The sequence below is a fragment of the Chenopodium album genome, chromosome 4 (genome assembly GCF_948465745.1).
Source record: "Chenopodium album chromosome 4, dcCheAlbu1.1, whole genome shotgun sequence".
Classification (NCBI taxonomy): domain Eukaryota; kingdom Viridiplantae; phylum Streptophyta; class Magnoliopsida; order Caryophyllales; family Amaranthaceae; genus Chenopodium; species Chenopodium album.
Genome location: NC_137837.1, coordinates 41,829,332 through 41,842,278, shown reverse-complemented (window position 1 = coordinate 41,842,278; position 12,947 = coordinate 41,829,332). Strand labels below are relative to the sequence as shown.

At 37.0% G+C, this 12,947-nt stretch overlaps 1 protein-coding gene across 1 annotated transcript; it reads right to left on the bottom strand.

The window, feature by feature from the left end:
• Positions 1-8,765: 8,765 nt before the first annotated feature.
• Positions 8,766-9,884, bottom strand: LOC145627872 (uncharacterized). Its single transcript, XM_081680216.1, has 2 exons — positions 9,582-9,884; positions 8,766-9,491 (listed from the first exon to the last, which is right to left on the bottom strand). The coding sequence occupies exons 1-2, from the start codon at positions 9,882-9,884 to the stop codon at positions 8,766-8,768; spliced, it is 1,029 nt and encodes a 342-aa protein (XP_081536342.1).
• Between the last annotated feature and the right edge of the window lie 3,063 nt (positions 9,885-12,947).

Below are 12,947 nucleotides of genomic sequence, written 5' to 3'. Positions count from 1 at the left end.
ACAAAGCAGCCCCTGCAGTCGGCTTTTGTGATGAGCAAAGATGCCACTACAGTTGGGGTAAACTGGCAAGGGAAGCTACTCAAACAACCGGAATTGAGGTTGAACGAAGCAACCATGCCGCCTGACTACTTAAACAATCAAACTTTTCGACGGATAATTGGCCATGAGTACCCGACTTATTAACGCAAGAATAAGTAGTGCCGCTTGAGTGCTCTTATGTAAAATATGATGGCAGCCGGCTGGGCATACTCAAGCTTATCATCATACTCTTTTTGTCGAATGTATATCAGTGTCACTTATGAGAGTAACAAAAGACAAACTCACTATAATAATAGTGGAGTACATACGGCTGCTATTGCTTGGTATTTTTTTTTTTTTTTTTTGTAATCATAATAATGATTGCAATTTATCTACCATTGCAAGCTCACATGACAGCCGTTTTTGAGATTGTTCAAAGCAACCCCCACAGCCGGGTTAAATTGAGTACAACCCAGGCGGTATGGAGTGCAAAATTTACAAATTGATTGATTACGACCCAGACGGCTTGGAGTAAGTGCGAGCTCAAAGAGCCAATGCTGCAGCCGGAATAGATTGGTTACAATCTAACGTCACAACCGCCACGCATCCGGACTTAACGAAGAACAAAGCACCCCTACGGCTGGGCTTGAGTATGAACCAAGCAGCCCCGCAGCCGGCTTAATTTCCGAGCAATGATGCTCCATGCCGCCTGCATTGCAACTGTGTGGAGCTGACTATGACTATGGCCGGCTGTATGCACTCTTGATTAAATGATGATGCTTAGCCGGCACAAAATCCGTCTGCGTATGCTAACACAAGAACGACTTGTGTATGCTAACACAAGAAAAGGCTTGGCCGCTTGTGTATACGAACACAAGAAAGAAGCTTGGCCGCTTGAAAAGCATGTTACTGAGCTTGCATGTTGTATCTTTATTAGACTTGGTTGCCGTTTGGGTGTCAACATGCGTGTACATGCCGGCTGTGTGCTTCAATTGAGAATAATACAGGGGGTAGCAATATATAGACAGCATTTTTCACACACCCTTTTGTCGCTTGTATTTGCGGAGCTGAGGGATTCCTTATATCGATGGCACATAATTGCCGCTTGTGTTAATCACACAATCAAGCAGCCAACTTAGAGGTTGAACAAGACAACCATGGCAGCCGGCTTTGAAGAGTGAACACAACAGATATGGCAGCCGCTTAATTGAAGAATATAGCAGCCACGCAGCCAGCTTAATTGAAGAACAAAGCCCTTACGGCTGTGCTTGGTAGGAGCGCAAAGTAGCCCCGCAATTGTCTGATGACCTTATTGATTATGCTGACCGACTGCCACCATTGATGGTAGTAACTGGCTGACATTATTGATGATAGTAACCGACTGATTTGTTTGGCAAAAAATTTGCCAAGCCGCTTGATGGTGCCGCCTGAGTCATTGCTAACATTGAGCTCACAAATTCCCTCAAATGGAGAAATGCCACTTATGTTAATAGGGAGAAGCTTTTTAATGAAATAATGGAGTAGCTTGATATATAGTGTCGGCTGTCCTATTACAAGCAAGGAAGCCACTTAGTTGAACAATGAAAAATGATGGAATCTCTCACTCCACTAGTTAATGAGCTAGTTAACTTTTGTGAATAAAATTAATGAACAGGCTAGTTGTCAAAAACTTGGAAGTATGGAAGTGAATGTCACTTGCCGCATGCATGTACCCCACTAATAACAAGAGTTTACTCTTAAAAATTTATTGTATTATATTATGTATAATACAATTAGTAACATTCATATACATATATATTTGTTAATATATATGATGCTGATAGTATCAAACTATCAACCATGAATAGCATGCGGCCATGATGTTGATAGTATCAAACTATCAATCATAAATAGCATGAGGGCCGGCTGTATGATCCGGCTAGGTGGCCTGAGCATGCGGCCGGCTCATTAAATGAGTCGGATTAAAATATTGGAGTTGGCCAATTTAGCCGTCTCTCCCCTAATAAAATTTAGATTAAACGGCATTGCCCTTTAACCTTCAAATATACATGACTTAGTCTTACAGGCCTTTTTGGCCGCCTGACTCTCAACATTCAACCTCACGACGCCTGATGTACTTGACATCCGGCCTCATGATGCCTGTTGCCTCCCAAAGGAGGCTTCCCTACTGAGTCGGTGATCCACAACCGTTGTACCATTACAGATGTGTCTCCCCACAGACGGCGCCAAATGTTTTGGGGTTTTTTGTACGTACCCGAATGGAGGATGTGTACGTCCCTCGGGAGACAGATCTGCAACGCAACACTCAAACGGCCCGATCACCTGCAAAACAACGGACCCCGGGGGGGGCCGGAGGTCCGCCTCCGACGATCAAGTCAGTGACCGAAATAATGTATTTTAGAGAAAGAAAGTAGGGAGAAGGGAGAGTAAATGTGGGGGGCATTGCCCTTGGAGAGAGAATTGGATCCCTGAAACTGATGTAATGATCAGTATTTATAGAGCATTGGGATATGTGCCTCTTAGGTTATTTAACCTAAGTACATTGGCTTCCCACCGTTTTACGGTTTCTAGGGTTGTGGGCTTAGAGCCTATTTTCACACATCTATCATTGAGTGACACGTGTCATGCTCTAATTGGCTCATTGAGCGCTGAGCTTACGGACAGGTGTCGCGTTGGCATTGGTCCACATATAGGGGGTATTTTTACCCCAAACAGTATTCATGTGCGCTTTCTGACTAACATACAATCAATAGGATTACCTTAAATCTGTTTATCTATATTGGTTGAATATTAATGCACAAATAAACTATTATTGGCGATCACTTGAATTATAATCAAATTAACCCTAAACAAGATTATTAATATCTTATTAAGCGTGATTACAAGTACCAATTCCCTTTAAACATGCATAAAAGGTGTGATCAAGCAATAACAATATATATCAAACAACATAATAAATAATCATAAATTAATTATAATCATAATCATCAAAATAATAACCATAATTAAAATAATCATGTTAAAGCATAATAATAATAGGAAGATCCTAGGCATGATACTAACAAGATTAATAACAAACCCTAACATGTCACTAAACAATAAAAATCAAAGCTTTAGCCCTAACATGATACTAACAATCATAAATATTAGGAAGAACATAAAAGGCATCATAACAATCATACATAATATTAAATTTACCCTAGACATGATACTAGGAATATCATAATAACAACTTAAACATGATTTCTACATCATAACATCAATAAAAATCATTAAAATACTTACTTTGATGCCTCGTACCTCTTTCTAATAACAAAATACACACGTTAGTAACTTCAAGGAAAATAATAAACAAAACAATTAAATTAAATAATGGAAAGAGAGGTTTGGGACCAAACCCTCAGAAATTAAACCTTTCACGTCTAGGGCGAAGGCAACTTCGAATATGGCTAGGTGTTTCTAGATTAATGAATGCGGAATTTTGTATTTGAGAGAAACTAGTTTAGAAGAGAGATAAAGAGAGAGAGTAATCAAGAAAATCTTGATGAGAGTTGGTGAATGAAAACGGAGTTTTTACGACGTTATTTATAAAGAAAATCAGCCAAAAAGATAAAATATCAAAACAGAGTTCTTGCGCAGATAAAATCTGATTAGCGCCAACACTGGCTATTGGCGCCAGACGCCAACATTAGCGCCATGCGCCAATGCTAGCGCCAGGCGCCAAGCGTAGCGCTAGGCGCTACAGCTGGCGTTTGGCGCTAATCATGAAATTCACGCGTTTTCTTAAAATCAGATAAAATTGCCGTACATGAGGATAAAATCGTATCTTTCCTCAAAAAATGTTCTTTGATTTTAATTAAAACTCTGAAAAGTCAACAAAAAGTCAATTTATCAATGCTAATTGAATTAGGAATGAAAAGAACCTTCTAGAAGAATCTAGAAGACTAAAACCATTTCTAATTGCATTAGGAATGATAAATCTATATTAGGCCCTCCCCTAGATCATTGGGCCGCATATAAGGCTCAAACCGGGCCCATTTCAGTAAATTGGCCATAACTTCCTCAATATACATCAGAATTGGGCTTATAATATATCGTTGGAAAGCTCTTATCAAGCCCCATCCAACTATACTACTACTGGACCCATATCATGGACCAACCAAACTGCATTAGCTGTTTTCCTAAAATAAGTTTTCAAAAACAGAGAGAAGAGAAAAGAAATTAAAACTATCCGCAACACTAAACTTTCCACACTTTCACTTCATTCGATTATGATTCGACGTGAAAGGTACTCATCACCGGGTTTGGTTTTGGGGAGACACAAATCTGTTACACATGGTGTCCATAGTAGAGCAAATAGAGGGATGTCATTCACCTGCTCCTTTATCTTTGGCGGAAACTGTTCTATGCTTGAATCTCCTTAGAGGAGACCCTAACGAGAATGGTTTCACGGGAAGTCCACTCCTATTACACGTACGTTTTTTTTCCTAAAGCAACGCATGTTTGGAAGTTGCGCTGGCCTGTCCTGTGCAATCATCTCTGATGCACGCGGATGGCACGCGCAACTGATTTTAATGCGCGCACCACCTGCTCGTGTAATTTTGCAAATTAATTTTCCTCGTTTTTTTTCTTCAAATTTGGCTCATGGAGCGCTTGCGAATTATTGAATAGCCAGAAAATTTTGAGGCTCATGGAGTGAGAACATTTCCCGGACGTCGAATTCTCTACAAACATAAGAATGAAAAAGAATGGACGTTGTTTTTCTGTCATGGGGTTCCCAGCATACATTTTGTGATTCCTTGGTGGAACATAAGTAGTATGGTTGGGAATAGTTTTAATTGTCCCTATATTAGGAATATATAACTCTTATATTTTTTAATTATGGAGAATTAAAGTTATTGACCGTTAAAGTTTTGCATTGGCAAGCGTGATAAAAGAAACAGGTCAAGTAAAAAAGAACAGAGGAAGTAATTTTTAAACCTGAAAGGATCCCTCGTTGGATGGAATATTGGTCAAGTCTCCCTAGGTGGGTAGTACAAATTCCTAATGCGAACATTGTGTTATCCTCTTTCAACAAGGCTTGGATGAATGCGGTGGACAAGGGTGAGCTAAACAAGGCTCGATCACAACATCAAGCTGCCTCGGCTTGCAATCCACCCAAACCTTTGATGCATTCGGCCACCACTACTCCTCCTAGTGGCCAAAACAAAGGAGTGAGAAGAAAATTAGACTTCTCATCTCCTAAGGCTTATTCGAAGGAACCAAAGAGAAAGCCTCCTCCTAAACATGCGCAACAAAGGGTGAAGATTAAAGAACCTTCCCCAAATACTCGCAAGAAGGCTCCAATTGTTAAAGGAAAAGGAAAACAGGTTGCAAAGGCCCCAATCCCTAAATTGAAGAACAATATTTGGGTTAAAAAGAAGAGTGAAGGGGAAAGCTCTAAGGTTGCTGAAACTCATGCGATGGAAACTACTTCTCCGTCGAATGTGACAATTGAGGATATAGTAAAACCTTAGAGTGTTACACAATATGCTATTAGTTTAATTCGAATAAAGTGTAATCACTACTATGTTTTTTTTTTTTTCAATTTATTATCTAGTTCAATAATTCCTCTTGTTTTTTTTTTAATTTCGAATGGAATAAAAATGAGCTTTATTATATATTTTTTTTATATGACCGAATCATAAAGATTGCCTACGTATTCGTATTAAGAAATCAGGTCTTTGCGTAGTTCTTTGCAATTGTTTTATGTTTTTTTTTTAATTTTATTTCTTCAACCTCTCATGTAAAAATTGAATGAAAAAATTAATCAAACTTTGTTTAATAATTTAAATCAAAGTTTAATTTTTTTTTATTTTCCGAGTATATGTTATTTTTCAAGAAACCCCCTTTTTTTATCGCAAGTAAACATCGCAATTTTATTCTCGCGCAAAATTTGGGGTTCGTAGTTCATCATCAGGGAGCACGCGCAACATCTAAGGTTAGCCTATTGCGCGCAACTGATTTAGTTGCGCGTGATATCTGCTCGCAACTAGTTTAGTTGCGCGCGACACCTGTGCTATGAGTGTTAAAAAAAATTTGTATTATTACCCCCCCAAGTGTGAAGATTTTTTCGTGGTGTTCGAAAAAATTTGAACACTTGAATGGCATATGTTTTGTTTTTAAGTTACCCCCCAAGTGTTATGAACTTTACCGTGTTATTCGTTAAAGTGTGTAACACTTAGAATCCTTTAATTGAATGCTAAAAAATTGATTTATTTAATGAATGAACGAGTTTATCCGGATTTCATATGTAATATATTTTAAGTCGGTCAATGTTTATTAGTTGGCGAATTTCATCACCTCCAATATCCATAAATCTGACAACTCCTCCTTATAAAATTTCAATTATGCGGTAGGGCCCTATCCAATTAGGTTTGAATTTCCCTCTTAGATCTGTTGGTGGGCCTCTAACCTCTTTTAGTACAAAGTCACCTTCGTTGATATTTCTTGGTTGTACCCTTTTGTTATAATGTCGCGCAATGCGTCATTGGTAGACTTGTACATGATGCAAAGCTCTTAATCGTCGTTCATCGAGGAATAAAAGCTCTTCATACCTCGCTCTTACCCATTCAGCTTCCAGTAGCTTACTTTCGAGTACGATACGTAGGGATGGTATTTCCAGTTCGACTGGTTGAACTGCGACCATTCCAAAAACTAAGGAGTATGGAGTTACTCCTATTGATTTTCGTATGGACGTTCTATAACCCCTTAGAGCGAAGTGTAGTTTATTCAGCCAGTCTTTATAATTTTCTGCCATTTTCTTAATGATGACTGTTATGTTTTTATTTGCCGATTCTATATCTCCATTCATTTGAGGTCTATATGGGGATGACTGATGGTGTTTTACTTTATAACAAGTTAAGAGGGTCTCAACTTCAGCTTTGAATTGAGATCCCTGATCACTAATTAGTTCGTGTGGAACTCCATATCTACAAAATATGTTTCTTTCGAGAAACTTTGCAACATGTTTAGAAGTGATATTCACATAAGAAGTGGCCTCGATCCACTTAGTAAGTAATCGTTGGATACTAATACGTACTCGTGCCCTCCTGCTCCTGTTGGAGATATTTTTCCAATTATGTCAATCCCCTAAGTTGAAAAAGGCTAAGGGGAAGTGAGATTATACAATTCGGATGGTGGAAGGTGTTGTAAGTTAGCAAAACATTTGACACTTTGGACATTTTTTAACATATTGTATGCAATCATGTTCCATAGTGGACCAATAGTTCCCTTGTCGTGAAATTATTTTAGCAAGCATTTTACCATTCATGTGAGGTCCACAAACGCCTTTGTGAGTATTCTCCATAAGGCGTGTGGATTCAGTTTGATCTATACACAATAAGCTTTTACCATTAGGCCCCTTTTTGCATAAATGACCATTTAATAGACCATATTGGGCCGCAAGTGTTCTTAGGGCTCGTTGGTCTTTTGATGAAGTATTTTAAGGATATGTGCCATGGGTAATATATTGGAGGATATGATCATACCAAGGATTGTCTCCTTCAATGTCATTTATTTCCTCTATTGCGTTGCAATATGCTGGTTCTTCTCTTCTATCAACGCATAATGGCATCATATATAAATGATCTGGAATGTTGATCATTGAGGCTAATTTTTCTAGTGCATCGGCAAATTGATTATCATCCCTTGGGAGGTATTTAAAATCAATATGTTTAAAATGCTCGATGAGTTTCTCTAGTTGTGCTTGGTATAATATAAAACCACACAAAAAGAACCTCAAGAACCTACAAATAAATATAACCTTAATCAATATAAGGTTCACAAATAATTAAATTAAAATCTCCCAACTATATGTACATGAATCTTTCAACATAAATATTATTAAAAATCTGATTTTATATAATTAAAAAATACTCATAATAATTATTTATAAATCCCCCATAATAATAATAATAATAATAATAATAATTGAATAAGAGAAGAGAATAAGAAAAGATAAGAAACCAAGGAAAAGAGAATTATTGGATTTACGTTGGAAAGAATAGGCAGAACTTGCATAGGCTATAACTCCTTTGATATAACTCCGAATTGGGTGATTCTTGAGCCTAACCTCAAGAATTTTTCGAGAGGAACAATATTTGGTGAAACGTCAATACCCCAAAACTGAACAGAGGTGCCCAAAATTTAGCTTCAAAGATAAATGGGATGATTTGTGTAAAAAGAGGAGAAGAAAAGTAGAGAATTGGTGTGAATAAGTGGGAAGAATTAAGGGTCTATTTATAGTGTTGAGGGTGTAGAAAGGATAGACCATAAGGTGTGATATGATTACTATAAAATGTGATAAGTTTTTGGGGTTGTTAAGGTATTTGAATCAAATTAAGTCTAGATTAATAGTTGGGTTAAAAGATAAGAAAATTTAAATGGATATACATCTGATTTTTTTTTTATTATTATTATTTTTTTATTTTTTTTATTTTTTTGACAACAACAAACTCAAAAATTAAAACTTAAACAACAAAGCTATTTAAATTGATTCTACAACTATTCACAACTTCATGGGCCTTGGCAACCTGTTCTCTTCCCACTTTCCATATGATGCAAGTTAGAAAACGTTGTCCTACACGTAAGAGCTCTTGGATAGTCCACCTCAGCGTGATCTCTCGCTTATTCGGATACGCGATTAATTGGATTAGGGCCAGTGAATCAGTGAGCACAAGTATTCTCTGGTAACCCTTCACTTGTGCTCACTTTAGAGCAGCCACGCATGCCATGACTTCCGCATGTAGAGATGAGTGTGCTTTGCCATAGTTGCCTCCCCCTTCCATGTAGGTTATCTGGTCTTCAGAGTACGCCCACCCTATTCCTGCCATCCTCGTCCGCTTTTGCCAAGAGCCATCCGTCATTATAGTCACCTCCAATCTAGTATCTGTTGGGTGGTAATTCTCCTCCCTTTCACACCCAATGTTTACTCTCACAAAACCCGGTGGCGCACCATCATTACCTCTTACCTTATCTCTAACACCATCCCCCCCATCCACCTTCCTCCACACTGATAGTTCTTGCATTGCCATATTGAAATTTCTAAACAAATACGCAAGATATCCTCCTTGATTACGAAAGACCCTTCCATTTCTAGTTAGCCAGAGACTCCAAAGGACCCCTATGAACGTTCCCAGTCGTTCACTCCCCTTTCCATCCTCGCTATGATAAAGCAGGATATAATTGTAAACCCATTGTCCCAAAGGAGTAGATTCATCAATTTCAGACAAGATATGCAAGGAGCAGTTCCTCCAAGCATACCTTGCAAAAGAACACATTCTAAAAAGATATTGTAAGTCCTCTCCTTCCTTCCCACAAGAGTCACAGTAATCTTCAATATTTTTCCCTCTTTTGACAAGGTTAGCCTTGACGGCTAGCCCATTCATTTCTAGCTTCCAAAGGAATAAACTCCACTTTGATGGGATGTTGAGCTTCCAAATTAACCTGTAAAAAACATTGTCAGATAAAACTTCCTATTGCAAACTACAGTTGCTCATGAGGAAAGCATAGCCTGTCTTTACGGTATAGATTCCAGATGGATGCCCTCCCCAGTAAAGAACATCCTTCTCCTCACTCAAAGGCAACTCCATTTCTAGAATATTTTGTGCAGTACTCCACTCAAATATGTCCCTTATAATAGCAACATTCCAAGATCTCGTATCTGGGGAGATCAAGTCTTTCACTCTCCCCGAACCAACACCCCGTAGAAGTTGGCCTAATTTAAAAATCGGTAAAGCACCTTGTACCCATCTCATATTTGCAACCTTAACTCTTTCGCCATTGCCTATCTTCCAATGATATCCTTTGACCATCTTATTCGCCATATTGAATAAGCTCCGCCTACCCCAAGAAGCATTACCACGTAGACAAGAATTTGCACCTCCTAGACAAAGAGGGCACTCATGAACAGGATTGAGGGAGCGGCCCACTAATAACTAGGGATTACAATGCATTCTAGTCACTTGTTTAAATAGAAAAGCATCATTTAAACAGACCATAGATCTTATACCTAGACCTCCCATGCCCTTTGGTCTCTAGATAATCTCCCTCTTGACCCAGTACGTGCATGCCTTTTTCTCCCCTTGATCCCCACCAAAACCTAGCAATCAAGGAGTCAATCCTATTTGTAATCGAGGACGGCAGCTTGAAACATTTCATTACATGAGAAGAAATACTAATTAGAACAGTGTTCATCAAAATCAGTTTCACCGGTTGTGATAAATTGAGAGTTGCCCAAGAGAGAATCCTTGCGGCAACCTTATCAACCAAGTATTTAAAAACATCCATTTTCCTTGTTGTGAAGTCAATTGGCGCACCCAAATATCTTTCTAGCACCTGGAACTGACCTATGTTCAGAATTGCCTTAAGGCCCTCCACCTCTTCCTCCTGAGCAAACTTACTAAACTTAACAAAAGATTTACTCAAATTTAGTTGCTGTCCCGAGATGCCCCCAAATCTATCAAGGATATCCACCACATTCCTGCACGAATCTTGGGTTGTATGAAAGAAAATCATTGCATCATCTGCAAAAAAAACAAATGTGAGATTGATGGCGATCTGCGCGTTACTCGAAGTCCTTTGATCAGTTTGATTTCTTCCGCCATTGTAAACATTCGAGATAGAATATCCATGCAGAATAAGAAAAGATACGGAGAGAGGGGGTCACCCTGCATTAAACCACACTGTGGTTTAAAAATCTCCGAGAGCTGCCCATTAATGAGAGTCTTAAAAGAAACCGTCGAGATACACTGTGAAATCCATTGTATCCAAATTTCCGGAAAACCATACGCCTTAAGTACTCGGAGGAGGAAGTTCCACTTCACACGGTCATAAGCCTTAGACATATCCAATTTGATAACAGCTTTAGTGGACTCTCCGTCACTAGTATTAACCAGATGCAATAATTCATGACTCAGCATGACATTATCCTCAATATATCTACCTGGCACAAAAGCATGCTGAAATTCCGAAATTAACCCAGGCAAAAGCGTCTTCATTCTGTTAACCATACATTTAGCTATGCATAAACTAATTGGTCAAAACTGTGTTGGCAACTCCGGACACTCAACTTTCAGAATAATAACAAGCATAGAAGCATTGAATTCTTTTAAAAGATACCCCGTAGAGAAAAAAGATTGTACCGACTCTACAACTGACTCGCCCACCTCCTCCCAATGCTGGTGAAAAAACTCCGCTATGTAGCAGATATACATATGGTTAGGAGAAGAAAGATAGGTAGAGGTTAATTTAAAATATAATAATTAACAAACTAAAGTGATAACAATCACTCTTAAAAACATGATCAAATCACGTTTCACAATTATTATTATTATTTTTTTTTAATATAAAAACGAAAATAATAATAAAATAGTTGAATAAATAAATATTTTAGATAATATAAAATTAGTTAAATACATAATGTATATTAGATATTTCTCTTGAAATAGTTAGTATAATAAAATATGGACCGACCTTAAAAAGATAATTAAACCTATATTATTAATTTAGAAATTCGAAAACAATTAATTATTCAAATGATTAAATACTTATATTTGGTGCCAAAATTCAAATATTATTTTGGCTCCAAATAATGAATTTAATAAAATACCCTTTTATAAAATAATTCTTAATTAATTAATTAGAAAATACGTATGAAAATACAGGGTATTACAGTCTACCCCCCTTAAAATAAGTTTCGGGTAGCCAAAAGAAACGAAAATCATTTTGAAATTATTGGTTCATGCACAATCCTAACTTGACTCAAGACTCCAACCAAACTCAAGTAAGACTCGAAATCACTCAAAAAATGACTCAAAAAGCAAATGTGCGAAACTCTATCGCCCTCTACCCCCCTTAAAGGAGTTCGCCCTCTACCCCCCTTAAAGGAGTTACGCCCCCGTAACTCGATCAACACTGCAACTCACTAAATAAATCAACTATATTAACAATTTATCAACAATCATCAATCAAAATAAGGAAAACCAAAAAGTTTCAAACATCCAAAAAACTTAGGTTAAAATGATATGAATATGAATAAAAGTAGTGAGTAAACTCGAACAATATTTTTATAAGTCATTCGAAAAATAATTTAAAATACCTAAATTAGGAGAAATTGTTATAAAAGTCTCGTATATATATAATTACAAAGTATGAACTGAAATAAAAATATTTAATAAAAGATTTTAAAAGATCTTGAAAGTTTTCGATCTAACAACTATTTAGTAACAAAGAATACAAAACTTTATTTTGAAAATTGTGTATTTTAAAATTCATTTTGCACACTTGTAATAAAATACTTGTTTCAATAAAAGTCTTATTTTTTTTATAAAGAAACTCAATAATCACATATTCAACTTCATAGCAAACACTGTCATGGGTACTAAGCATAAAAGGAACACATCTTATATTGACCCTCTTATCGCTCGCAGATTAGCAACTTGTCTCAAGGTATCCTCCAAAAGTATTAACAACTTCCCAACACATTCATAAATCCTGGTACTACATCCTTAAATCGTAGTCATTAACTCTTGATTACTTCATAATACTTCGTATTAAACATTTAAAAACTCGATCATCTTTTCTCATAACTTCAAATTCCTTAATTTGGTTGCTATAATCCATAACTCATCTTTAAGCCAATTCATTAATATCTCAATGCAATCATTGCTTATTCCATCATTAATAAATTCTCTATATCAATTAACTTTGTCGTCAATCCCTTAAAGATATTATTTCTTCAAAATAAACTTCGATTTAAAAAAAATACATTTTATCTCAAATACATCCTTTCACTTGAATTGACTCAAAATCCTCTAACTTTTGTATTAAGTTTCTTCAAAGATTCAACCATCATCCATTTGCTTTGAATAGTAACCACAATACTTACC